Source organism: Caretta caretta, chromosome 1 (assembly GCF_965140235.1).
Source record: "Caretta caretta isolate rCarCar2 chromosome 1, rCarCar1.hap1, whole genome shotgun sequence".
NCBI classification, from domain to species: domain Eukaryota; kingdom Metazoa; phylum Chordata; order Testudines; family Cheloniidae; genus Caretta; species Caretta caretta.
The window spans coordinates 339220865-339247958 of NC_134206.1; the positions used below are offsets into that span (position 1 = coordinate 339220865).

General features: G+C 45.3%; 1 protein-coding gene across 13 annotated transcripts in view; it reads left to right on the forward strand.

Moving 5' to 3' along the window:
• The window catches only part of FRMD4A (FERM domain containing 4A), a 557138-nt gene that overhangs the window by 458554 nt on the left and 71490 nt on the right, over positions 1-27094 (forward strand). For all 13 annotated transcript variants that reach the window (XM_048836550.2, XM_048836553.2, XM_048836548.2 and 10 more), the window contains 3 exons: positions 377-433; positions 4863-4885; positions 18291-18374. In XM_048836550.2, coding sequence (XP_048692507.2) covers positions 377-433; positions 4863-4885; positions 18291-18374 — 164 coding nt within the window. The remainder of the gene's footprint in view (positions 1-376; positions 434-4862; positions 4886-18290; positions 18375-27094) is intronic.

Genomic DNA, 27094 nt, shown 5'->3' on the forward strand with positions numbered 1-27094 from the left:
GGGGGGAAAAGCTATGTTCCCATGAAGCCTGAGTGGTATTTTGGGACTAGAAAAATATTACATACTACCTTCTCCTAAAAGCACATGGGAAAGAATGATTTCTCCTCCTCCCGCGCCCCCTCCCCTGCATCTCCTCCAATCCTCAACCCTGGTTGAGCTCTGATGTCACGCTTCATTTACCAGAACAGAGTTCTGTGTATTTTGCTTTCTCCACATCGCTGTGAGCAGGTCCAGTTGGTCCCTGGGAGTAATGGGAACCCTTTGAAGCCAAGCCAGAGGAGAAGGCACATTTCACTGTGCAGGAACGAGCAAGTTCGTCTTGGGGGAGCTGAAATTTAGTGAACTCTGCTTTTTTTCCCTTCTCTTTTCTTCCTAGGAACTCATTGAGGTTGACAGCGAGGTGGTGTTTGAATTGGCTGCGTACATCTTGCAGGTAGGGGTAGCAGCTGTCTCTTGTTCCTTCTGTATCTGCGATGCTTAAATCTGTTGTTGGGGGTTCAGAAATCACAGACCCTCAGAGGGGGTTACACCAAGCGTACAGGAATAGAGAAGATAGGGTGTATTTTGCCAAGCTAGGGGGGAAAAGCCGGAACGCTTTAGTGCTGGATTGTAACCCTGCTGTCCCAGCCGAGCGAGGGGCATTGATTTGCTGCGCTGCCCCAGGAGCAGGACGGGAACCAGCTGGAAGTGGATGTGGAAGTGAGCTACCCGGCACAGATTACTTCCCCATCCACTTCAGCTCCAGTGTGCTGGCTGGCACGCTGGGGCTGGAGCCATGGTTCTACTCACTCCCACCCCTGCCTATCCACTCCTTGCACACCTGTGTGAGGAGGGGAATAGCAGCCCAGCAGCATATGCTGTCCTCCTCCTTGGAGATTCCAGCGACGTGTGCCATCCACACAGGGATGTAAGGGGGTTCATTGCACCCCATCATTCCCCTGTACTGAAGAGTACAGTGAACCTAATTTGCATCCATATCTAGTGATACTTTGCACGTCTATAGCACCGTTCATCTGAGGATCTCAAAGGGCTTTGCGCACATTCGTCATGAATTAACCCTCACCACATCAGCAGGTAAGAACCCAGAATACAAGCCAGATCTCCTGATGCCCCAGACAGGGCTGTGCTCAGCCGTTAGACCATGATTCTTTCCTTTCATATAGGGTGACCAGATGTTCCGATTTTATAGGGACAGTCCCAATATTCAGGGCTTTTTCTTATATAGGCGCCTATTACCCTCCTCCCCCCGTCCCGATTTTTCACATTTGCTATCTGGTCACCCTACTTTCATATGAGACATAAGTTTCCAAATTCGCTGACTACCCTGTGTCAGAGCCAACCCAGTATCTAAAGGAAACCTAAGGTGAAAACATTAAATCCAGTTTTGAAAAGCAAGGCCAGGTTCTGCTCTGTCACCAATTCTACAGTGGTGTAACTGCACTAAATTAGTGGAGTTGCTCCTGGTGGACACTGGTGTGGGAGGAGAATCAGGCCCACGGTTGTGCCTGATTTTGAGATGTGTTGAGGACCCACAACTCCACTTGAAGTCAGTGGGAGCTGCAAGTATCAGCACCTCTGAAAATGAAGCCTTAAATTTCCACCTTAGGATTTGGCTTCAGAAAAGATTTGTCAGGTCTTATTTTATCCAAATTAAAAGACTGGCCCAAACTAAAACCCTGGAAAATTTGGATCTGGAACCAGATCTGAACTTCGTAATTCAAGTCAATCTCCAGTTCAAAATGAATCACTTATTCCTGGGCACTTCAACAAGCTGGAAAGGGGATGGGAAGTTACATGGCATGGCGGGATTCCCTTGTCCACACAAAAAGAAAAGCAGTTGAGAGGCAGCTTTATACAGCCCAACAGGAAACACAAAATTCTCCCAAGGCTTCCAGTTCAACTGGGGATGAGGATTTAATATGTCTATAAGTATGTCTTCACTGCAGTTAGCTCGAGTTAGCTATGTTCAAGTTACTCCTCTCAAGTTAGCAGCGTTCTTATGAAAACAGCTGCGTCCACACTGGTGCTATACTTGCTCATGTATGGCACAACCCATGGTTTTTCGCGCTCTCTTTTAACTCAGGTTTACTCTGCAATTAAGACAAGCCCTAATCCTTCAGCAGATGAGCAGCAAAGTTGTCTCAAACAGCACTGATTCCCTATCTGCCCTGTACCATTTGCACCTATGCAGAATGTTACCAAATCAGAATCCTCCATTCCCTCACACAGATGTAAATGGCCAGCATTTTGCACTGACTGCCCAAATGTAGATGACTGGCAAGGTGCAAGACTCTGGAATGTAACCTACAACCTAGAGATCAGGGTAAACTGAAGTGGGCCAAATCCAGACCTGTTGAGTGCAACTCCACTGGCTTCAGTGAAGTTACACCTGCTTACACCAAGATTGAAGTTGGGCCTATGATTTTACTGAGACCACCTCTTTATTCATGAAGAAGGGGGGGATGTTGCACCAATTATCAAGAGTGTTTAGTAGTGTTTGTAGTTCAGTACAAGTGACCTGGCAGGAATAATTCATAAAGGCAGAGGGTGGGGGGTTTTGGGGCATGTCATTCTTTATGGGCGGTAATTATCATGGGAGAAGATCAGAGATAATAGTCAGCAGATTTCTTCTTTTTCTCCTCTTCTCAGAGCAGTTTTTAGTCTCTTTCCAGTCAACCATGAGACTCTGATCCTAAAGGATCCGTGTGGAACAGCCAAGCCATCTCATCAGCATACGTTAATAAATAGTAATCATTGCACTGTGTTACAGAAGCAATTAGTGCTGGGGAGTTTCATTCTTCATTAAGATCAATTTTAGAGTAATATAGCAAAAATGAGAGAGAGAGAGAGAGAGAGAGAGAGAGAGAGAGGGAAACAATTAAAAGCACATTATAGCAATTGCGTATTGGCCTGCTGGGTGAATACACATCTCAGACTGCAAGCTCATTGTGAGAATTAGTGCTAGGGATAGGAATCTATTGTTTGTCCCTGCATCCTAATGGATAACTTGAGCAATTAGCAACTATAGATGTAAGCCCCAGCCAGTATGCCACTGTATGCCTGACTGCTGTGATCTGAAGTATTTACCATCACAAACAAACACAGGATATTACACACATTGCGGTTGTAGTTTGAAGTCAGACTTAATGAAATTAAGCAACATAACTGTACTTTTATATGTGACCAAGTTGTAATTATTACAACCTTTGTGTGTGATACGCTCCAGTAGAGAACAAGGTGGATCGTTCAGCTATCTGTTTTGATTCAGTACCTGCAATGTAGAGTCAGCTCGGGTTAGCCATGCTGCAAAGTCAAACCCAAGTTACTGTGTCCTCACTGATTCTGCACTCACCCTTGTGTGTCGCTAGGACTTCTGGGGGCATATCCCAGGCTTCTTTGTACTGCAGTAGCCTGAGCAACTCTATGATTCATTCTTAGTGAATTTTGAGAGAATTTGTGTGTCCTGTGCACACAAGGGGACGTGTGGGAAGGCATTGGAGGACTGTCAGCGCTCAAGTGGTTCAGCTTGTGTCCTCCCTGCAATGTAAGTGGGATACCCAAATGAAAGCAGCAGCTGAGGTCTAGCCTGCACACCCAGCCAGGCTAACTAGCCCTGGTTTAAAGCACCACTAAACTTGTGTGAGAGGATTTTGTGCATGGACCGGAGGGGAATTACAGGCAACACCCAAGTAAGAGTTCAGGTTAGCTCTACAGTGAAGACATGCCCATTGTGGAGGCTCCATTACTGGCCAGTTGCAAACTAAATGATTACAATGCTCTGTCTACACTATAAATTTAATCATGTTAAAGCAAAGTGTGTAACTCTTGGTAAATGTTGACTTTCTAATGGCAGCCACTGTGTATATTGGGAATGTGACACAACCAATTTTGGGGATGCTTCAGATATCAAAATATGGCTACAAGACTCGAGCAGATACCAAATTCTGGTACTGATGCCATCACTGGAGTGGAGTGCCACACACCAGTATAGGATTGGACTCTGATGTTGATTGATAGATCACAATGCTTTCATGGACAAAACATAAAATATATACTCAGTGTTTCCCTAAGTACTTAATTAGGTAGGAAGGACAGCAGTTTAAGAAAAACACTGTGTCCAACAAAAAGCAGAATGGGAAATTTAGATATGCAGAATGTAATTACTCAGACTGGAAACTGATCCAAGCAATGGGGCTAATACTTGCAAAAGGTCTCATGGGGTTTTCAGTGACCACAAGTCACTTGGGCTTTGGAGATCTTGTAGCAATGCACTTCCCCTTAACCACACAGAAGTAATGGTTTAGTACTAAGAACACACTTACTAATTCACCAGCTCTACTTCCTACAGCACTTAGCATAGGTATCCACTAACAGTGTAAAAAGAAAAGGAGTACTTGTGGCACCTTAGAGACTAACCAATTTATTTGAGCATGAGCTTTCGTGAGCCACAGCTCACTTCTTCAGATGTGATCTGATGAAGTGAGCTGTGGCTCACGAAAGCTCATGCTCAAATAAATTGGTTAGTCTCTAAGGTGCCACAAGTACTCCTTTTCTTTTTGCGAATACAGACTAACACGGCTGTTCCTCTGAAACCTGTCACTAACAGTGTAGAGTCATCAGCCCTAGTACTTGCTATGCCTAACCCTATTTGATTTGTAAGATCTGTCCAGATTGCAGCCCAAAGTGGTATGGCAAGCCCGCTTAGTTTAAAGGGTTGATACTGACATTACCACTGAAATTTGTTAAGTAAGGAAACTATTGTTGACTGATGTTTGTAAGTGACAAATCTAGAAATGTATCTTTTCTTAATTAAATGTTGCTATTTTAGTGACAACTATTGGGTTTTTTCCATCTTTTTACAGGAGGCGAAAGGAGATTTTGCAAGGTAAGTTTGTTGAAAGTTCTCTCAGTGCCATTATTTGTTCTGACAGTGAAATTGATTACATCTGCTGGAGGACTGATGTGACAGTTTATAACTGTATTGCAATGGGGAACTCTTCACACTGTTAGCCTAGACATTATATTTCCTGTAATAACTTAGGTCCAAAATGCTGCCCTGGCCCAGACCACATATTGAAAACAGCATTGTTTGTGATTACATTGTTTATGAATTTCTTGATGTGTTTGTGAAGTTCAGGAAACAGAGTAGCCTGCAGAAGGAAATTACTGAGGAAATGACTCCCCCACAGTCCGTGTTGTAATATCACATGTCCAGCGGGACTTGATGTTAAAAGTCTCTCACTAACTGGTATTAGGAGGCCTCTGCATGGGGGGACCTCTTAGTTTGAGCCTGATTTTCAGAAATGCTGAAAAATTTCCCCTGTGGCTGGGGTTAGATGACTCGGGGGATTGTTAATGAAACGTACAGCATCTGAGTTACCAGCACAGATCAGGTCCAGGTCAGTAGTGACCGAAAGTCATTATCATCTGATGGCTGTTCAGTGCCCTGTGTAAAATCCGTGGATGCTCTCACTCTGATACTGAGCAGACCTAGGTCCATGTTACAAAAACAAACCCCACCATAGATTACGCTGTACTGCTCTCAAACTGAGTGCACCTGGAGTCACCATCAATCATCCTTGCGGCTGATCTCAGAAGGAAAGCCAGCAAATGGTTGAGCAGGGAGGCATCCCCTAGAGAAGGTCCCTCCAGTCAAGGCTGAGATGCATTGGCAGAATGCTCACAGTGCTACTGGGATGAACAGAAGATTGTGACTAAACAGAGGACCAGATAAAACGAGACTTCATTCTCTGGCTCTGGCAGGCTAGGATCTTTAAGCAGCACTAACATAAACTTAATTTTTTTTAAAAACTGGAAAGATGGAACGTGCATTACAAATACTGTAACCTCACCCTGCAACAACCAGGAATGTGAGATGACACTCAACAAAAAGGAACTTTGGTTCTGCCCTATCATTTTTCAGAGTCCCAGTCAGCTTGCGAAATCCTGACATGTTTGTGACAAGGAGACACAAGCCTGATCTTGCTTTATTTCTCAATTCCAACCATTTCAGAGCAGCGTGATTATCAGCAATGCCATTTAGTTAGGTAGCTAGGAGAGACATTCAGCTATTTTATCATGCAGGCTGATTTAAAACACATTGTCAAGTGAGGGATGCTTTCCCAGTTCAATCAAACCCCATGATAACCACGTCCTCCATAGCACACACAGGGTTATGAACAGCAGAGTGTCCTGTACATAAAAAAACATGCACAGGCTGGACTTGAATAAGGTTGAGGACTGAGCAGTTTGGGTGAGGTGGTTCAGAGGATTGGGTGTAGAACCTTTCACTTTTAGGTGTCCGAGTCCAATCCAGTGCAGAGCTGGAAGTAGCAGTGGAAAGTTTTCACCAACTGAAGGCTGTTCATTGCTCTGTGTCAAATGAATTGGTCAGGTTTCAACATCACAGAAAACCTCACCCTAGGTGGGGCTAAATGGTCCTCCATGTGAGGGTGAAGGTAGTACCTAGTTTTTACATGGTGCTCTTCATCTGTAGATCTCAAAGCATTTTAAAAAGGGTCTCAGTATCCCCATTTTACAGATGGGAAAACTGAGGCACAGAGTGTGGCAATGACTTGCCCAAGGTTACCCAGTAGGCCACAGCCAGGAGTAGAACCCAGGTCTCCTGAGCCTACTTCTGATGCACAATCCAGTAGGCCACACTGCTGCAAGGTATGCTCCCTGTGTAGCCAACTAATTTTGATAGTGAATGAAAGTCTTCATTGTGTCGTGATCTCTGTGAGTCTGATGGTCTCGGTGTAATGTCTGCTTTCCAAACCCCACCATTATAACTGGCACCCTGTTGGCGGTCTCATGATACAGAGGCCAAGATATGAATGGGCCTTGGAGACTGACCTCCATGCCTGTAGGCTGGGTTTGAGGCATGTTGTAGGAGCAACATAGGAGAAGCTTGCACTGCTTTATGCCCTTTCTCCAGGGACATCCATCCAGCACCTTTCATGAGCACTTCAAATTCACTAGAGAGGGTTTACTTATTGGGTGAAATCCTGACCCTACTGCAGTCAATGAGAGTTTTGCCTTTGACTTCATTGGGGCCAGGATTTCACCCACTGAGATCTGTGCTTATGGGTTTCACCAACACAGCAATGTATGAACTTGAAGTCTTAGGGATAAATTCAGCCAGATGCAAGCAGGGGTAATTTTGTTTATAGACAATAGGAGTTGTACATATGTATGCGAGGGCTGAAGGTGGCTCCTGTTGTTACATATCTGTGTTTGAGGTAAATCATTGTTGAAATGTTGTTACTAATAGAATTTGCTATTGTCTGATATGGAGAAGCTTTGCAGTTACAGAGAGTCTTTGTTACTGAGATTTAAAGATTATATCTTGTAAATGACAGCATAAATTTCATGAAGGCTGCACTATTGAACTCTGCTTTCTGCAGAAACAAAGCTATCTAAGAGATGCATGTTTAGAATGAAAGTGGAAAATTTCAACAAACTTACTGCCTGAAAGCAGTGTCAGATTTACCGCTCAGGAGACTAATGGTCTCTCTTTGGCCCCAATCCAGCAAAGCACTTAAGCGGGTGCTTAACTTTAAGGAAGGGAGAATTCCCACGAAAGCACTTGTTGCAAAATTCCTCCCTGTGGGGACTAGCGTGGTTTGATATCTAACCCTATGGTGCTGTGATCTTTACATCACAGTTTGGCATCAGCACAGTGCGATATAGGCATGATGACATCAAAACATCATCACCCTGCGAGGTGACGTCTCATGGTGATGAGGGTTCGTGCATTCTGAAAGTGATTTGGGAATGTACAAACCCTCATGGAAATCAGAGGCGACCTCACAGAATCCAGGTGGCAACTTTCTGCCATTCTTACCTGATCAGTTGTCACCTGTTACGTGACGGCTGCTCCTGCTGCAGGTCTTGGGGAAGATGAGTTGTCCAGTGCTGGGGCATGCTAGCCATCCTTTATTGGACTCTCCCTGCCTGTCCCAAAAGGGGATCATGTACCATTTCAGACACACAGCACCACAGTAAGCTCTCTGCTGTAGCTGCTCTAAGCCCATGGGAGAGAGCTCTCCCGTTGACTTAATTAATCCACCCCCAATGAGCGGCAGTAGCTATGTTTAAAAACAACAAGGAGTCCAGTGGCACCTTAAAGACTAACAGATTTATTTGAGCATAAGCTTTCGTGAGTAAAAAACCCAACTCTTCAGGTGCTATGTTGGTGGAAGTAGCTCTCCCTCTGGCATAGCACTGTCCACACTGGCGCTTAAGTCAGTGTAACTTATGTCGATCAAGGGGGTGGCTTATTCAGATCCCGGGGCCATAGGCACCGACTCCATGGGTGCTCTGGGGCTGGATCGCTCACAGGGAAAAAATAGTGGGTGCTTAGCATCCACCAGCCGATCAGCTGTTTGGCAGGCCCTGCTGATCAGCTGTTTTGCAGCAGGTGGAAGGCACTGCGGGGAAGGGGTGGAGCAGGGGTGGGAAGACGTGGAGCGAGGGCAGGGTATGCTCATGGGAGGGGGCGGAGCAAGGGCGGGGCCTCAGAGCGGGGGTGGGAAGGGCTGGAGTGGGGGTGGGGCCTCGGGCAGCGCAGCCTCACCCACCCGGAGAAAGGCGAGTCAGCACCTGTGCCCGGAGTGACATAAGTTATACTGACATAAGTGGTAGAATAGACACAGCCTTCGATTCAGGCGGCAGCAGCCGTGTGTGACTGAGATGCATTCTGAATGAGTTACAGGTGATGTGCGACCATCACCATTCAAAGCAAAGCAGATGGCTACGTGAGTCTGGAACCAATTGAAACCTTGGGTGGAAATTGGTTCCAGGGGCAGAGATGCACTCTGCTTTGTCCTTTGATGGGCAGGCCAGATAGCCGGTGTCTACAATGGGTAAGAGTTCCTTCACTGAAGAAAATGTTGGTACTATAGTGAGTTTGCTGACAGACAGCCTTTGTGACCTAACTGTTAAGAATTTCAAAGGACAGGAAGCTCTGCCCCTTTGCCAGCCTACATGTCTGTGTGGCTTGGGGGCAAGGGCTTGCTCAGTGGCTATTCAGTAGCAGAATATCATACACCAAAAGCTGCCATTCAGCGGAAGTCTGTCTGCTAGCACCAGGGCTATACAAAAGACAGCAGCCACGCTGCAGCACCACCCCTCAGCGCATTCCCTTGGACTCTGGCTTCCCCGACTCTCCTTCTGAACTTTCCCCTGACTATAAATGTAGAACAGAAAAGGTTATCACCAAATGTGCCTATTTTCCCACATTAGAAACACACTAGGACGCTTGTGTGCCGTGCTGTGAGCTCTCCAGTGTAGCCATAGCGAAAACACAGTGCATCAGCAACCCTGGGATGGAAACCCCTGGTGTGGGAGAGACAGAAAAAATAAGCCATATAAGGCCCAGTGTTTGTTATCATCAGTCCTCTCCAATTCTTTAGATTCCAAGCAGAGTTCTACAGTAATTATCAAGGGCTCTGGAGTCAACAGAAGCATGATTGGGTCATTTTCCTGACTATCTCTTCAGATGGAGTTTTTCCGGCTACTGCCGACTGGGTTTCAAGAATTTCCCAACAAGTTCACATGGCTTGAGAGGCAAAACGGCAGAGGATGTACTACTCAGCTGGGTTTTTAAAGACAAGTTAAAGCCCTTCGTATGTTAAGGGAAATGGACTTGTCACCTTTGTTTTGGAGGAGTTACCAAAGGATATGGTTGTTTAGACTGAAAAATTACATATTCAGGCTCAGATTTCTAAAGGAGCCTATGGGAATGAGGTGCTCAAATCCTATTGACTTTCAATAAGAGATGGACACTTAGCTCTTGATTCTGTACTTTTTGAATTCAGTGGCAAAATTCCTATTGACTTCAGGCCTTGAATTCTCTTAGACTCATCGGCACTGACTCCAGGGGTGCTCCGGGGCTGGAGCATCCATGGGGAAAAAATGGTGGGTGTTCAGCCCCCCATCAGAACCTCCCCTTCCAGCGCCTCCCACCCACCAGCAGGCCCCGCCAATCAGTGCCTTTCCCTCCCTATCAGAACCTACCACCTGCCCTGGATCACCTGTTTTGCAGCATCAGGAGGCACTGGGGGGATGAGGGGGAGGAGTGAGCGCACAGCATACTCGGGGGAGGGGAGGGAACACGGTGGGGAAGGGGCTGAGTGGGGGTGGGAAGAAGCGACGTGGGGCCTTGTTGAAGGGGTGGAGTGGGGGCGGGGCCTGGGCAGAGCCAGGGGGAGCACCCCCCAACAGATTAGAAACTCGGCACCTATGCTTAGACTCCTTTGATACACCCAGTCCTAAATCTCACAGACTGCCTCCCTCCTGGCGCCTCTAGGTAAGACACTGGGAAATGCTGGGGTAGTTCCAGAAGACTGGAAGAAAGTTAATGCTGTGCCAATATTTTAAAAGGGTAAATGATGTGACCTGAGTAATTATAACCCTGACATTGATTCCAGGCAAAATACTGGTGCAGATGGTATTGGACTTGATTAATAAAGAATTAAAGGAAGGTAATATAATTAATGCCAATCAACATGAGTTTATGAAAAATTAATCTTGTCAAACTAGTCTGATATCTTTTTTCATGAGATTACAAATTTGGTTGATAAAGGAAAAGTGTTGAAGTAATAGACTTCTGTAGGGTGTTTGACTTGGTATGCATGACATTTTGATTAAAAAACTAGAATATTATGACAGTAACATGAGACATATTAAATGCATTAAAATATGGCTAAGCAGTCTCAAAATATAACTGTAAACGAGGAATCATCATCAGGCAGGTGTGTTTCCAGTGGTGTTCCACAAGGATCAGTTCTCGGCGCTACGCTATTTTGACAACCTGGAAGAAAACAAGAAATCATCACTGATAATATTTGCAGATGATCCAAAAATTGGGGGAGTGGTAAATAATGAAGAAGATAGGTCAATGATACAAGAGTGATGTGGCTCGGTTGGTAAGCTGGGTGCAGGCAAACAACATGCATTTTAATACGGCTAAATGTAAATGTATTCATCTGGGAACAAAGAACATAGGCCATATTTACAGGATGGGAGACTCTATCCTGGGAAAAAGTGACTCTGAAAAAGATATGAGGGCCGTGGTGGATAAACTCCCAGTCTGACATTGGGGCAAAAGGGCTAATGCAATCCTGGAATGTATAAACGGGGGAATCTCAAATAGGAGTGGAGATGTTATTTTACCTCTATATTTGGCACTAATGCAAAGTCTGCTGGAATAATGTATGGACTATAAGGTGGATAGAAAGCTGGCTAGGTTGTCAGGCTCAACGGGTAGTGATCCATGGCTCCATGTCTAGTTGGCAGCCGTATCAAGTGGAGTGCCCCAAGGGTCGGTCCTGTGGCCGGTTTTGTTCAATATCTTCATAAATGATCTGGAGGATGGTGTGGATTGCACCCTCAGCAAGTTTGCAGATGACACTAAACTGGGAGAAGAGGTAGATACGCTGGAGGGTAGGGATAGGATACAGAGGGACCTAGACAAATTGGAGGATTGGGCCAAAAGAAATCTGATGAGGTTCAACAAGGACAAGTGCAGAGTCCTGCACTTAGGATGGAAGAATCCAATGCACCGCTACAGACTAGGGACCGAATGGCTCGGCAGCAGTTCTGCAGAAAAGGACCTAGGGGTTACAGTGGACGAGAAGCTGGATATGAGTCAACAGTGTGCCCTTGTTGCCAAGAAGGCCAATGGCATTTTGGAATGTATAAGTAGGGCCATTGCTAGCAGATCGAGGGACATGATTGTTCCCCTTGACAAAGCCCTGGCTGGGATGATTTAATTTTGGATGGTCCTGCTTTGAGCAGGGGGTTGGACTAGATGACCTCCTGAGGTCCCTTCCAACCCTGATATTCTATGATTCTGATGGCCACAATTTACGAAGGATGTTGATAAACTGGAGAAGATTCAGAGAACACCCATGGAAATGATTAAAGGATTAGAAAACGTGTCTTACAGTGGTAGACTCAAGGAACTCAATCTATTTAATTTAACAAAGAGAAGATTAAGGAATGACTTGGTCACAGTCTGTAAATACCAACATGGGGAACAAATATTTGATAATGGGCTCTTCAATCTAGCGGAGAAAGGTGTAACATGATCCAATGACTGAAAGTTGAAACTAGACAAATTCAGGCTGGAATTAAAGGGTACACTGAGGATAATTGACCACTGGAACAGTTTACCAAGGGTCGTCATGGGTTTTCCATCATTGGACATTTTAAAATCAAAATGTGGATATTTTTCTAAAGGATCTGCTCTCTGAATTATTCTGGGGAAGTTCTATGACCTGTCGTCCCTTCTGGACTTGGAATCTATGAAAGTTTTGAATACTTCATCTGAAACATATTGCACTGCTATGGAGCCCTTGCCCTGGCAGAGCAAAGCATATTGCTAGTGTTTGAACTTTCCCCCCCAATTTAATCCTCCCTGATTTCGGGGCCTGATCCAGCACCTGTTGAAGTCAGTGGGAAAGCTCATGTTGCCTTTGGTTTAATGGAGGGTTAGGATTTTAGATCTTAAACAACAATGCCAAGAAAGCTAGCCACCCGTCACATAGAGTACTTGTCCCCCAGCTTGATTTAAAATAAGTAAATAAATAAATAAATAAACCACTCTTTTTAAATAGCTCCCCAAACAGTCCATCTTTGTTAGTCCTTTTGAGTCAGGAATCACGATGCATTGGGAGAAAGCTACGCGAGTATCCCCTCACAAAATGTTGAATAGTGACAACAGCCAGGGAAGGAAGGCAGAGGGCTAATTTGCAACTAAATGACATTTTAAAATAATATACATGTTGGTGCCTGTTGTAATCTCAAAAACAATTATATGCTTAGTTTTAATCCCGTGTAATAAAACAGCATTTATGCAATTAGGGTTTAAGAATTACAGGAGCCAACATGCAGCCATTCATATTGCACCATAACAATAGTGATCATAAAACCTTGCTCCTGCAACGGCACCTTTTCTGCCAGGGTCTCAGAGCACATTCCTCCCCTTTTATTCAATGGAGATAATTATTAGACTGATAAGAATAGGGAGAGTTAGCCTACAGTTTCTTCTGTAATTGATGGTTGATATTACATGTAGCAGAAAGTTTCTGAATTTGCTGAGAGCAGATGGCACAAGTAACCTAGCTTAAAATTACTTGCAGGAATAGCAGTATGTAACATGTTTCATTTGCTGAGCAACTTGTAAACGTCTAATTTTTGCAAAGCCACCCTGAGGTAGATAGATACTGTTATTTTAATGTACCAGTGGGGAGGTTGAGGGGTTAATTGACTTGCCTAAGGAGGGAGTCAGTATCGGAACCAAGATTAGAGCTGCGGAGTTCCGGGCTCCAAGCCTGTGCTTAGATCAGTCAGCCATACCATATTCTCTTTCTCTTACCCCCTCCCCTTTAAAATGGCTTAACTGACCTATAGATGGATTTTTTTATAATCTATGTTCATATTGTTATTCAATCTTTTCCTTAATATAGTATAATTATCATTAATCATCATAACTAGCAAAAAGAAAAGGAGTACTTGTGGCACCTTAGAGACTAACCAATTTATTTGAGCATAAGCTTTCGTGAGCTACAGCTCACTTCATCGGATGCTCAAATAAATTGGTTAGTCTCTAAGGTGGCACAAGTACTCCTTTTCTTTTTGCAAATACAAATTAACACGGCTGTTACTCTGAAACCTGTCATCATATCTAGGTGACCAAATTGCTTGAGAGACTTGGTAATTATATATAAGGCAGCCTTGCACCTATAGATCACCAGTTCAAATCCACCCAAAGTCAGGTATTGGTCGTGATGGCTGTTTGGGATTCTCAGTTTATTTCTCGTGAGACCAGGGTCCTCACAATAAAAAGTAGTATCATGGCAGACTCAGCAGAAACCTAGAGATTGAATGGGCCATGGAATCTAAACTGCTGTCTCAGCCCGGGAGGTGATCCTCTGAGCTATACTTGGCAGGGTGGTATGAGCTTGAACTATCTCCGCTGGTGATGGACCCATTCTGTGGAACAGGAACACTCTGCCACCCAAAGTAACATTTACATTTAAAACATTTAAAGGCTGGATATTAGGAAAACCTTTTTCACTAGGAGGGTGGTGAGGCACTGGAATGGGTTACCTAGGGAGGCAGTGGAATCTCCATCCTTAGAGGTTTTTAAGGTCAGGCTTGACAAAGCCCTGGCTGGGATGATTTAGTTGGGGATTGGTCCTGTTATGAGCAGGGGGTTGGACTAGATGACCTCCTGAGGTCCCTTCCAACCCTGATATTCTATGATTCTGTGATTCACACTGTGTTGATGCTGTCCATGAAGGCCACACCATCCAATCCCACTATTAATGACTTTTACTTTTCCTCTGATCCTTAGAAGACTTTTTGCCATGGTTCAATTATATCCCTCACCAAGGGAAGCATCAGAGTTCACAGGATTAGTTCATCCTTTCACAGGCTGTCAATACCAGTTCTGGGATTTCTCCAGCCGCTCAAGGGCAGTTCATCATCATTAGACTAGTCATCTGTTTGACAACTTTCTGGTTTGGGGCTTGGAACAGCCCATTTTGGAAATCACTTCCCTTTGTTTCCCAGATGTGTTTTGGAAACTTCTCAGACTTCCCTTTGTTGTTGGCAGATGAGACGGGTTGGATCACAGAAACCCCCTTGGGACTGCCACCTGATGTGCTGAGCCTACATCTAAGTCCGTTTTCCCTGGCAGCTTGGGACTTCACTGTCCTGCCTGGTTGTGCCAGACACACTAGCCTGCTACAAACACAGACCCAGGTCTGAACCACATCCCCCAAAAGCTGCAGGCTTAATTGAAAACAGCTTAAGAAGTGTTCCTGTCTTTAACACTCAGATACCCAGTTCCTAATGGGATCCAAACCCCAAATAAATCCGCTTTACTCTGTCTAAAGCTTATACAGGGTAAACTCATAAATTGTTCGCCCTCTATAACACTGATAGAGAGATATGCACAACTGTTTGCTCCCCCCAGGTATTAATACTTGCTCTGGGTTAATTAATAAGTAAAAAGTGATTTTATTAAATATAAAAAGTAGGATTTAAGTGGTTCCAAATAATAACAGACAGAACAAAGTAAATTACCAAGCAAAATAAAATAAAACACACAAGTCTAAGCCTAATACAGTAAGAAACTGAATGCAGGTAAATCTCACCCTCAGAGATGTTCCAATAAGCTTCTTTTACAGACTAGACTTCCTCCTAGTCTGGGTCCAGCGATTACTCAGTTACCCTGTAGTTGCTGTCCTTTGTTCCAGTTTCTTTCAGGCATCTCTTTGGGGTGGAGAGGCTATCTCTTGAGCCAGCTGAAGACAAAATAGAGGGGTTTCCAGGGGTTTATATAGTCTCTCTCTTGTGGGTGGAAACCCCTCTCTCCCCCTGTGTAGAATCACAGCTACAAGATGGCGTTTTGGAGTCACATGGGCAAGTCACATGTCCATGCATGTCTCAGTTCTCTACAGGCCAACACCGTTGCCCACCTGTTAGCCTGAACGTTCCCAGGAAAGCTCAGATGTGGATTGGCATCTCCCAAGGTCAGTTGTTAGCTAAGTACTCCCAATTACTTGAATAACCCTTTCACACCATGTTGGCCAAATCTGCCTTAGGTGCTTCCTACAGCAAACACTTTAAATACAAGCATAGAGCCAACGCTCATAACTTCAGATATAAAAATGATACATGCATACGAATAGGATGAATACATTCAGTCGAACATAACCTTTGCAAAGATATGTTACATGGCACATCTAGCATAAAATATATTTCAGTTATGTCATATTTACACTCATAAGCATATTTCTATAAAGCATTATGGGGTGCAACGTCACAGTAGAATTCAGACAAATTTCTTATATGGAACCTGCCTGAGCAGAGGTACAATGTGGGTGCTGGCTGCTTCTTGGAGAATTGACTTTTTCAAGCCTTTCGCAATGTTAAAAAAGTTGGCAAGGGTCGCGTGCACAGTTGCTGTAGAGGAGACTGACCTGTCTGAGCAAGTACAATGAATTATGTACATGGTAAGGTGGTATTATCTGGGTTGACTCTTCTGTCCGCCACAGAGCATAGAGGTCAGATCAGCGGATAATGCTGAATAGAGCAACATCTCAAACTTGTGCAGATATGTGTGTCCTGCAGAAGTAAAACACCAGAATGATTTTTGAACATTTGTTCTTAAGAAGGATTGACAACTGAATGATAGGGTAGAAGACAATGGTAGCCCGTAAAAGGTCTGCATTTGCCAAAAGTCATCTGACATTGGTATCTGAGATTAACATGAGTTAAAACATGACCACAAACTATAGTCTGGACATATCCATCTAGGTTCTTAAGCAGTGTCTATCATTGTGGTATGTGAGTGGAGAAATGCTGTGGCAAAATGCTTGCATCCGATGCATCCGATGAAGTGAGCTGTAACTCACAAAAGCTTATGCTCAATTTGAGTTTGTTAGTCTCTAAGGTGCCACAAGTCCTCCTTTTCTTTTTGCGGATACAGACTAACACAGCTGCTACTCTGAAACATGTCTAAAGTGGTGTCAGTTGCATCACAATCTCTTCTTTCACCAGAGATAGTTCATTAGCAAATCACTTCACCTGTGATGGTCACCAGGCTCCAGAGTGAAGTTTCTTACCTGTTCTGAATGGCTTCTAAATACCACCATCATTTTTCCTTACTAACTAATCACAAATTATTACTGTATATTAACTTAGCACCTTTCTTCTAGCCAATTCTGATCTCATTTACACTGGTTTTACACCAGTGTAACTCTATTGACTTAAATAGACTCCAGACTTACACCAGCGTGACGAAGGGTAAGATCCCTAGTTATTACTCAAGGGGAGGTTTCTTGCTATCTTACCATCGATTAGTGTCCTAGTGTTTGTTCTTTTTTCCCCCTTCTGTGTCATGGATGTGAGCCCAGCCCATCTTCATAGGGACTGAAAGTCCTCAACAAATGGCTATGATTTAGCCTGTGTGAAATGAGCTTCAGTGAAATGTGGTTTCAGTCCATATCTCAATGGAGAAGCATCCACATAACTCAGCAATGAGGCCGAAGACTGAATGGGCCACAGGGAGTGAATGACATTGGCTGTGCTATTGTTGCCTACTCTGTACCTGTTTTGCAGGGGGGTAGAGGGTTTCGGTCTCCAAGGCTGTCGGCCCGACACCTTTCAACAGCACGCCAATTAACTTCAAAGAAAAGTGTTTGTGTCTGTGCATTAGAGGCTTCTATGAGTATCAAGAACCCACAACAGAAGGAGGAGCAACTTTAAATAATCATACAGAAAATGATATTTGGGGAGGAGAGGGTATGGCAAACTCGCATTTTATTGAGGAAGGAAAAATTGCTGTTAAGAGGGAAGTCGGTGAGTGTTTTAACTCTGGCGTTTCACATCACGCAGACTGTCTTATATTGCCCCTGTTACCATTGTATCTGAGTGGCTTTTACATATAAAAATAGAAATCAAAATAACAAGTGTTTGCGCTCTCGCTCTCTGTTTTTCCTTCCCAGCCTGTAGGAGAAGCGGAAGCAGCCTGATTGGTTTATAGAATATTTTTAACATGCTTATTTATTTGGGGGGAGGGATTGCTGTGATTCTATAAAAGTAAGTTCCACAGCTGAGCTCCAGTTCTTGCAATCCCTTCATCACCCGTGCTCACCCGCTTCCCCCTATTGGTCTGCAGTTTCATTGTTTCCGTGGGACACAGCCACCAGAGGAGGTCGTGGAGGGGGAGCCACTCTCTCAGGTGGCTGGGTCCAATCCCAAGGAGGGTTTTGAATAATAGGACATAGGCCGCAAATGGGCCCCTGATCAGTGAGGAACCAGTGCAAAGAGTGGATCACCGTGGTGATGTGCTAACAAGCAACCTGTGTTGCTATGACAACAAAATGCGACATTTTGCACCAGACGGGAATTGTTTTAACTAAGGTGCCTTGTGCAGCCATTTCTCCCCCCTGCTCCTCTTTCCATATGCATTTACCCACAGGGCTGCTCAGTGAAATTGTACCATTGGGGGGGTATTTATATTTTGAGGCGATTATATGAGATGAACAAATGTAGCCAGCTGGGACAGCTCTGCTCCGAGTGTGGTACTGGAGGAAAAAATTACTACTCTGCCTTTGAAGGAAAGAAAGGGAAGAAAGGAGAGCCCAGTGCATTTCGTTAAGGAGGAACAGATGCAGAGCCATAGCAGCCAGCCAGCTGGGTTGGGTCATATCAGATATTGTGGTGGTTTCTTGTAGTCTGATCCCCCTTTTCAACTCTCTCTCTTTCAGCAATGAAATTGTAAAGACCGACTTGAAGAAGCTTCCAGCCCTTCCAACGCAAGCCCTGAAGGAGCACCCTTCCCTTGCTTACTGGTAACCTATCTATCCATGTAATTGTCTCACCCATTGTGAGTCAGCCCCGGCTAGCTACCAGCGAACAGATCTGAAATCCAGGACCTCCTGAGCTCTAGTCCTGGCTCTGCCATTAACTTACAGTGTGATCTTGGGCAAGTCACTTTAACCGCTCTGTGCCTCAGTTTCCGCATCTGTCAGATAGGTACAATACTACTCCCCAGCCTGAAGGGAGAGATTTGAGACCCAAATGCTGCTTGCTTTACTCATGCAAATCATGCAGTGCCTTACCACTGAAGTCAGTAGGCCTGATTCTCCACATGTACCTTATGCAGCTATTTGCACCTGTGCAACGTGGCTGTAGAGTGCTCCAGTTTGGTACGGTAGCATCTTATACCCACCTTACGCTCTTTTTGCACAAGTGTAAATGGCTACACAGGGTGCAAAGCAGTGGAGAGTGGGGCCCTGGGGGACTGCTGGTGTGGGGAAGGTGAGCAGGATTGAACCCAGAAGCAAGAAGGAATCATTGGGCCTGATTCTGCAAATCCTGTTTGCATGGACTAACCAACTCCAAAGGGTCTGATTCTCCTCCTGTATAGGCAGGGGCTGTCCATTTGTAGAAGGCTGCATTCAGATCCAGCGCTCGGAACATATTAAGCACTATGTAGGTGCTAAGTGCTGCATTACGTTTTCCTCCTCCTGTTATTGCATTGAAAACAAAATCTGTTGGCGTGGGGCGAGCGGTAGACACAGCACCCCATCTACCGCTCACCCCACCACCACCAAAGCTTCTTTGTCTGCCTCTCCCAGCCTTTTCAGCAGTGCAGATAGGGATTAGTTTGAGGAAAGGCCGTTTGAGCATGGGGCGATGGATTGATTTACTTTTCTGTTTGTGATTCTTTCATGTTTGTCCTTAAAGAATCGGGCTCCCCAAGCCTGGCGGTGGGAGGATAGTTCTCTTATCTGCTACTCCTTTAGTTTCTGCAGCCTGGTCATTTGATGATGGAAGGGAATTCGGATTTCGTTTTCTGATCTATGATCCCCGGGAGATCCTATCCATTTCTCTTAGTGGGGCTACATCACCGGAATTAGCTGCAACTGGTGCACAGCTGAACAAGAGCTAATCTGCAAAGCTGCTAAGCACTTTCTGAGCTCTTCGGAAGAGGTTGGAAGAGTCCCAGGCTGTAATTCAGAAACGTAGGCTGGGGCACTGGCAGATTGCCAGTACTTCTGTGTCTGACCCAGCACACTGAACCTTTTTGAAAACCTGAAACATGTAGCCGAAGATGCCCACCACCCACTGCTTCTTTCACGGGCTGGCTGGGCTCATGTGTGAAGCGTGGGGGAGGGAACAGCTGAGGAGCCTACTGTTTCCTTTGGCCAAGAGTTTGGTCTCCTCTTCAGGGTGAGACCTGACCTACCCTCCAATACACCCACACATTCTGCCTCTTGGTCGGGTCTCTTTCCTTTCCCAGAGGAAACTGGACAGCTTATTCACCACTCCAGAGTCCATTGCCCATCCTCGCCAAGCCTGATCATCATCGTCCCTCAATCCACCAGCTCAGAGCCCTGGGTCCCAGCTTTCCCCAGTCCATTGGATTTTGGTCCAGCCATGGATTTTGCTTTTTCCCCTGTACACACACAGTCAGTCACTGAGCTCTCTTCTCTCCCCCACCCCGCACCCAGATCTTGCCAAACTCCTGGCTCAGTGCAAGAGCAGAGACTTTAACAACAAAGGCCTGGTAACCTATTTCCTCCTATGCACACTCCCTTGGTCTGGAATTTAGATTGAGTCACGCTGGTCAAGCCAGATAATCTGTTTAAAATACTGTGATTTACAGCAATTAGCAAAAGACAAATCCTTCCTCACAGTCAAATGTAAGTTAATGGGAGTCCTCGCACAAGTAAGTTAAAGTCATAGGAATAAGGGATACAAGAACAGGCTCCAGGTTAAAGGGATGTAGGAACAGGTTCCAGGTTTAAAAAGTTCATTTTTTTCGATAGGGTAATAAACCAAGTGATTTTAGCCATTAGAATCCCTTGTGATCCTGGTTTCACTTCACTGACCAAGTACTTACACAACTTTATCACATGTACTGTTCATTATTTTTAATGACAGTTTTTTGTCCTCCAAATGTTCACCCACCTACTGTAACCTCTGACGGGAAATCAGGCCCACAGTCACTTCTCTGAAATATTGGTCAAACGGCAGATGATCTAAACAGAAAGAATTTTTAACTCCAATTTACTTTTTGACATTTCTGCTGTGCCCCTGCTTTTGGTTTCTGACTGAGATTTTACGGAGAAAGTAGATTTCACACTTCTCTTTGCCATTTGCAATCAGTTTCATGCTTGGGTTCTCCTGCGTTAGCACAGGGCTATGCTGTGTGCGTTTCCAGCATTACAAGGCAATGTTGAAAGTGCTCTTTCAATTGCTTTTGTTGACTTATTTTTCATGTCCTAAAAACGAACTAAAATTATTATAAAGTTATAACCGCATTGGTAAGACTCAAAAGAGCTATGTTGGTTGTATGTGTATATTCACCCACTGCAGATTTTTATATGACCACTTCTAGCTTCACCCGTATATAATAATGCAGCTACATGTGAACTCAGTATGAACAGAAACTAAAAGTTTGGCACCTTTACATAGCTGCCACTACTTTAGTAATTGTGCCCATGTATATTCTTCCTCTGGGCCAAACCTTGAGAAGTGCCGATCACCTTGGGTGTGTTTGCACTGTATTTCGGAGGTGTGATTCCCAGCACAGGTAGATAGAATTGCACTAAGTCAGCTTGAGCTAGCGCACTGCAAATAGTAGTGTGGGTGTTGTGGCATTGGCTGGGGCTAACCCCCCGAGCTCAGACCCAGGGAGTCAAGTGGGCTTGGGTGGGTAGCCCGAGCCATCAGCTGTGCCTCAACATCCATGTTGCTATTTTTAGCTGAGCTAAGGTGAATTTGTCTGCCAGCACTGGGTGTCACACCTCTCAGCTGTAGTGGCAGCAAACCCCCTACAGCTCTCACTGAATTTAAATTGGAATAGGTATAGAGACACAAGTGTGACAAGTGCTGGACATTTAAGTGTAGGCAGGACTGAATTAAGTTAGTCTGGGATCTTAGGCATAATCTACACAGACTTTCATGGCACTGTCCCCATGCTGTTGCCCTGCCCCCACACCATGGCCCCACCCCTCCTTGTGGTGGCAGCAGACTTCAGAGTAAAGATGAATGGGGCAATTCACATCTCTTGGAGCTGTTGTTTCAGGCTCTCTGCAGACTCAGGCAGGCATCAGTTGTGGGTTACATTTGCAAGCTTTTCTTTGCATTCATGAGGGCTAGCGCGATGATTTTTTAAAATGAATGTGGAGATTCTGGTCTCACCATGCAACCACAGAAGCTGGAGCCCTAAACATGGGTTTATAGTTCCTCCACCTTAATCCATCCCTGAATGTAGGTATTCAGCAGGATATAGAGTTGAAATCTATAAAGCACTGATAGCAATGGAAGAACTATGGGCCAGATTTTCAGTGAGGCACCAGAAAGAAGCGATCAGCTATTAAGAACAGCTCAGCATGATGGGAGCTGAATACTTTTGAAAGTCTGGCCCTGATTTTGGGAGCTTAGCACTTGGAAATCTGGCCCCGAGCTCTTTTGGAATTCTGGCCCGATGCTTGCTTACAAGTTGCCTACTTTCTATTTCTATAAGCTGCGAGGGCCAAGGGAATTCTTGATCTTCATGCTTATAAGATCTTTCCTGCAGGATATCATTCACATAAATGGTTCTTCTGTAGCATTCATAGGAGATGTTTAGTAGCTGACAAGCAGACTTCAGCTTCATGTTATTTCATCAATACCAAAGCATTAGTCACTTTGTTAAGTGGCTGCTTGTCACTGTCATGTGCTATGTCTGAGCTTATATGTCACTGACATGGCGACAATCTGGAGTCAGTGTTGTAACCGTGATACCAGCAGGTGTTCCCAGCCAATGCCCCAGCACTTGCCTAGCTGTCAGTAACAGTTAGCTAAAAGATGAGCAGCTGAAAGGATAGATGAGAATTTGTGTTAACCCTGCTAAGGCTTGTCCTGTTGAGTGAATGACTTTGTTTGTTTTCACTGGCACATGTTGAGGTGACCCCCTTGTAGCAAAACTGGAGACAGAAATTAGCCCCTGTGTCTGATTATATCTTGCATGTGGCAGTGGTAATGAAAAAGAAGATGCAAAAAATACGTTATGTGAAAGAGGAGTCTGTAAGGCAGTATACTTTCATGGCATCAGTGTAATCCAGGTTTTATTATCTGGTGCAAAAGAGAGAGAACTGAAGGAAGGAGGAATAATACTCTTATATATCACATTTCTTCTGTAGATCGCCAAGCATTTTACTGCTGGGGAAACTGAGGCACGGGGCGATGACGTGATTTGGCAGAGTTCAACCAGCAGGCTGAGTCAGAGCCAGGAATAGAATGCAGGCCTTCTGACTCCTACTCTAGTGCCTCAGCCAGGGACCATACTGCCTTTTGAGGAGGCTCTCTAAAGACAGGGCTTTGCTTTTCAGGAAAATGTGCCATTGATTAGCTTCCACGCCCAGGGGGAAATGATGTAAGAAACATTCCGTTATTTTATGTATTTTAATAATTTGTAACAAAAGCAAACAAAACTCAGAGGCATTGCACAGGGCAATACACAGATAGGAGGATATGTCCAGCCGTGGGAGTGAAGTGAATGAAGTTAACATCAGGGATGGATTTGAACTACAAAGAACAAAAACCAAAGCAAAGCAGCACGCAGCAGGCTGGTTCTGCTCTCATGCGACACACTGGGGTAACTCCATTGATTTCTGTGTAGTCACTCCTGATCTATCTGAAGCAGAGGCAAATCAGGCCCCTAAGTAATACCGGGCTTACAAGGACATTTCAAAGGACTATAAGTCCTCTTTGTTCTTCTTTATCAGCGGGAATGATGTAGCCTGGAGACCGTCCAGCATTTGTGTAGTCATGTAACTCAATGATTGTTCCAGACGTTAATCTTGTCTGTGACTATTACATGGTAAGGGCCAGATTCTGCCTTCAGATGACACACATGATTTCAGTGGGAGCCACCTGCACGAATGCAAGGCCAGAATTTGGCTCTTAGGCTATTGAAGCTAAGGCTATCACTTTCTGTATGTGACATTTACTCTCCGACATTTGTCAGGAGAGCGAACGCACTCCTTTCCCTGCCCAAACAGCAGCACCCTTTGCAGGCGACCTCACTGCAGTGCACGTTGGGTATGTCTACACTGCAATAAAAAAACCCGCAGCACCAAGTCTCAGGACCCAGGTCTGCTGACTTGGGCTAGCAGGGGCTGGGGCTGCGGGGCTAAAAGTAGCATTGTAGAGGTTTGGGATGGGGAAGGAGCCCGGGCTCTGAGACCCACCCCCCTCGTGCCCATTGCTGACTGATGTTTACAGGCTTTTTTTATTTACCTGTTATTTCGGCAGGATTAGAGGGGGAATCACACCTAAGGCTACATCGACACAGCGCCCCTTACAACAGCACAGCTGTGCCACTGCAGACACACCATTGTCAGGTGCGCTCTGCGGCTGCTCTTCATCGCCGGGAGAGAGCTTTCCCAGCCCCAAAATAAGACCACCCCCAACGCGGGACGGTAGCTTCATCAACCGGAGCGCGGCTCCTGCCGACAAAGTCCACACTGGCGCTTTTCATCACTAAAACGTTTGCTGTTCAGGAGGGTGTTTTTTCACACTTCTGAGCGACAAATTTAGCGACAAAAGTGCCTATGTAGACATAGCCTGAGGGAATAAATGAGGAAAGTAAGTCACTTGCACACAAACCAATGGCAGGGATGTTAAAGAGCAGCGGACTTGAAAAATCTTCTCCTTAGAAATGATCCTACCCCTTTTCCCCCATTGTCTGCTTGTTTGTCTTTGTTTTTCCGCCTTCCCTTTTGTTATTTTTTGAAATGTTCTGTGACGGCAAAGTGCCAGTAACATGCTCCCATATTACATCAGCCATCCAGATTACTGGTTCGGGAGCCTGCCTAAGGATTCTGGGCTTGCTGGCTGGGGGAGCCCTCCTTGGGTGACCAAATTAGGGATGATTTATATGAAAACAGGGTCTTCACCTCCTTCGTTCAAGCTTCTGATTCCCCACCTGTTTAAGGTGTCACAGTGATCTGTCCTCTGCATGGCAGCTAATTGAATCATTGAATCAGGGTTGGAAGGGACCTCAGAAGGTCATCTAGTCCAACCCCCTGCTCAAAGCAGGATCGATCCCCAATTAAATCATCCCAGCCAGGGCTTTGTCAAGCCTGACCTTAAAAACTTCTAAGGAAGGAGATTCCACCACCTCCCTAGGTAACGCATTCCAGTGTTTCACCACCCTCCTAGTGAAAAAGTTTTACCTAATATCCAACCTAAATCTCCCCCACTGCAACTTGAGACCATTACTCCTTGTTCTGTCATCTGCTACCACTGAGAACAGTCTAGAGCCATCCTCTTTGGAACCCCCTTTCAGGTAGTTGAAAGCAGCTATCAAATCCCCCCTTATTCTCCTCTTCCATAGACTAAACATCCCCAGTTCCCTCAGCCTCTCCTCATAACTCATGTGTTCCAGTCCCGTAATCATTTTTGTTGCCCTCCGCTGGACTCTTTCCAATTTTTCCACATCCTTCTTGTAGTGTGGGGCCCAAAACTGGACACAGTACTCCAGATGAGGCCTCACCAATGTCGAATAGAAGGGAACAATCACGTCCCTCGATCTGCTGGCAATGCCCCTACTTATACATTCCAAAATGTCATTGGCCTTCTTGGTAACAAGGGCACACTGTTAACTCATATCCAGCTTCTCGTCCACTGTAACCCCTAGGTCCTTTTCTGCAGAACTGCTGCCTAGCCATTCGGTCCCTAGTCTGTAGCGGTGCATGGGATTCTTCTGTCCTAAGTGCAGGACTCTGCACTTGTCCTTGTTGAACCTCATCAGATTTCTTTTGGCCCAATCCTCCAATTTGTCTAGGTCCCTCTGTATCCTATCCCTACCCTCCAGCATATCTACCTCTCCTCCCCGTTTAGTGTCATCTGCAAACTTGCTGAGGGTGCAATCCACACCATCCTCCCGATCATTTATGAAGATATTGAACAAAACCGGCCCCAGGACCGACCCTTGGGCACTCCACTTGATACTGGCTGCCAACTAGACATGGATTGTATTTACGATCACTAGCCGTTGAGCCCGACGATCTAGCCAGCTTTCTATCCACCTTATAGTCCATTCATCCAGCCCATACTTCTTTAACTTGCTGGCAAGAATACTGTGGGAAACCGTGTCAAAAGCTTTGCTAAAGTCAAGGAACAACACGTCCACTGCTTTCCCTTCATCCACAGAGCCAGTTATCTCGTCATAGATGGCAATTAGATTAGTCAGGCATGACTTGCCATTGGTGAATCCATGCTGACTGTTCCTGATCACTTTCCTCTCCTCTAAGTGCTTCAGAATTGATTCCTTGAGGACCTGCTCCATGATTTTTCCAGGGACTGAGGTGAGGCTGACTGGCCTAAAGTTCCCAGGATCCTCCTTCTTCTCTTTTTTAAAGATGGGCACTACATTAGCCTTTTTCCAGTCGTCCGGGACCTCCCCCGATCGCCATGAGTTTTCAAAGATAATGGCCAGTGGCTCTGCAATCACATCCGCCAACTCCTTTAGCACTCTCAGATGCAGCGCATCCGGCCCCATGGACTTGTGCACGTCCAGCTTTTCTAAATAGTCCCGAACCACTTCTTTCTTTACAGAGGGCTGGTCACCTCCTCCCCATGCTGTGCTGCCCAGTGCAGTAGTCTGGGAGCTGACCTTGTTCGTGAAGACAGAGGCAAAAAAAGCATTGAGTACATTAGCTTTTTCCACATCCTCTGTCACGAGGTTGCCTCCCTCATTCAGTAAGGGGCCCACACTTTCCTTGACTTTCTTCTTATTGCCAACATACCTGAAGAAACCCTTCTTGTTACTCTTAACATCTCTTACTAGCTGCAACTCCAGGTGTGATTTGGCCTTCCTGATTTCACTCCTGCATGCCCGAGCAATATTTTTATACTCATCCCTGGTCATTTGACCAATCTTCTACTTCCTGTAAGCTTCTTTTTTGTATTTAAGATCAGCAAGGATTTCACTATTAAGCCAAGCCAGTCGCCTGCCATATTTACTATTCTTTCTACACATCGGGATGGTTTGTCTCTGTAACCTCAATAAGGATTCTTTAAAATACAGCCAGCTCTCCTGGACTCCTTTCCCCCTCATGTTATTCTCCCAGGTGATCTTGCCCATCAGCTCCCTGAGGGAGTCACAGTCTGCTTTTCTGAAGTCCAGGGTCCGTATTCTGCTGCTCTCCTTTCTTCCCTGTGTCAGGATCCTGAACTTGACCATCTCATGGTCACTGCCGTTGTGATGTCACAGACAGGGGGTTATGGTTTCAGCTGAGCTCTGCACTGCAGGGGTAGGTGAGCGCCTTTCCAACAAAGATCCTGTCTCCACGTGCATGGTTCTGGTGCAATAATAAACACAAGGGGAAAGAAATACAGAGAGGAGAAGACACTGTTATGCAAGCAGAACTGTTGCTAAGTGAAATGTTTTGCAAAGATTTCCACAAAGCCTCCAGGGCCGGGGTCTCTAAGCACTTGGGGTGAGTTCATCACCCACCCCACTTCACCCCAACCTGGCTGTTTACACCACATAAAAGGACAGGAGAAGCAT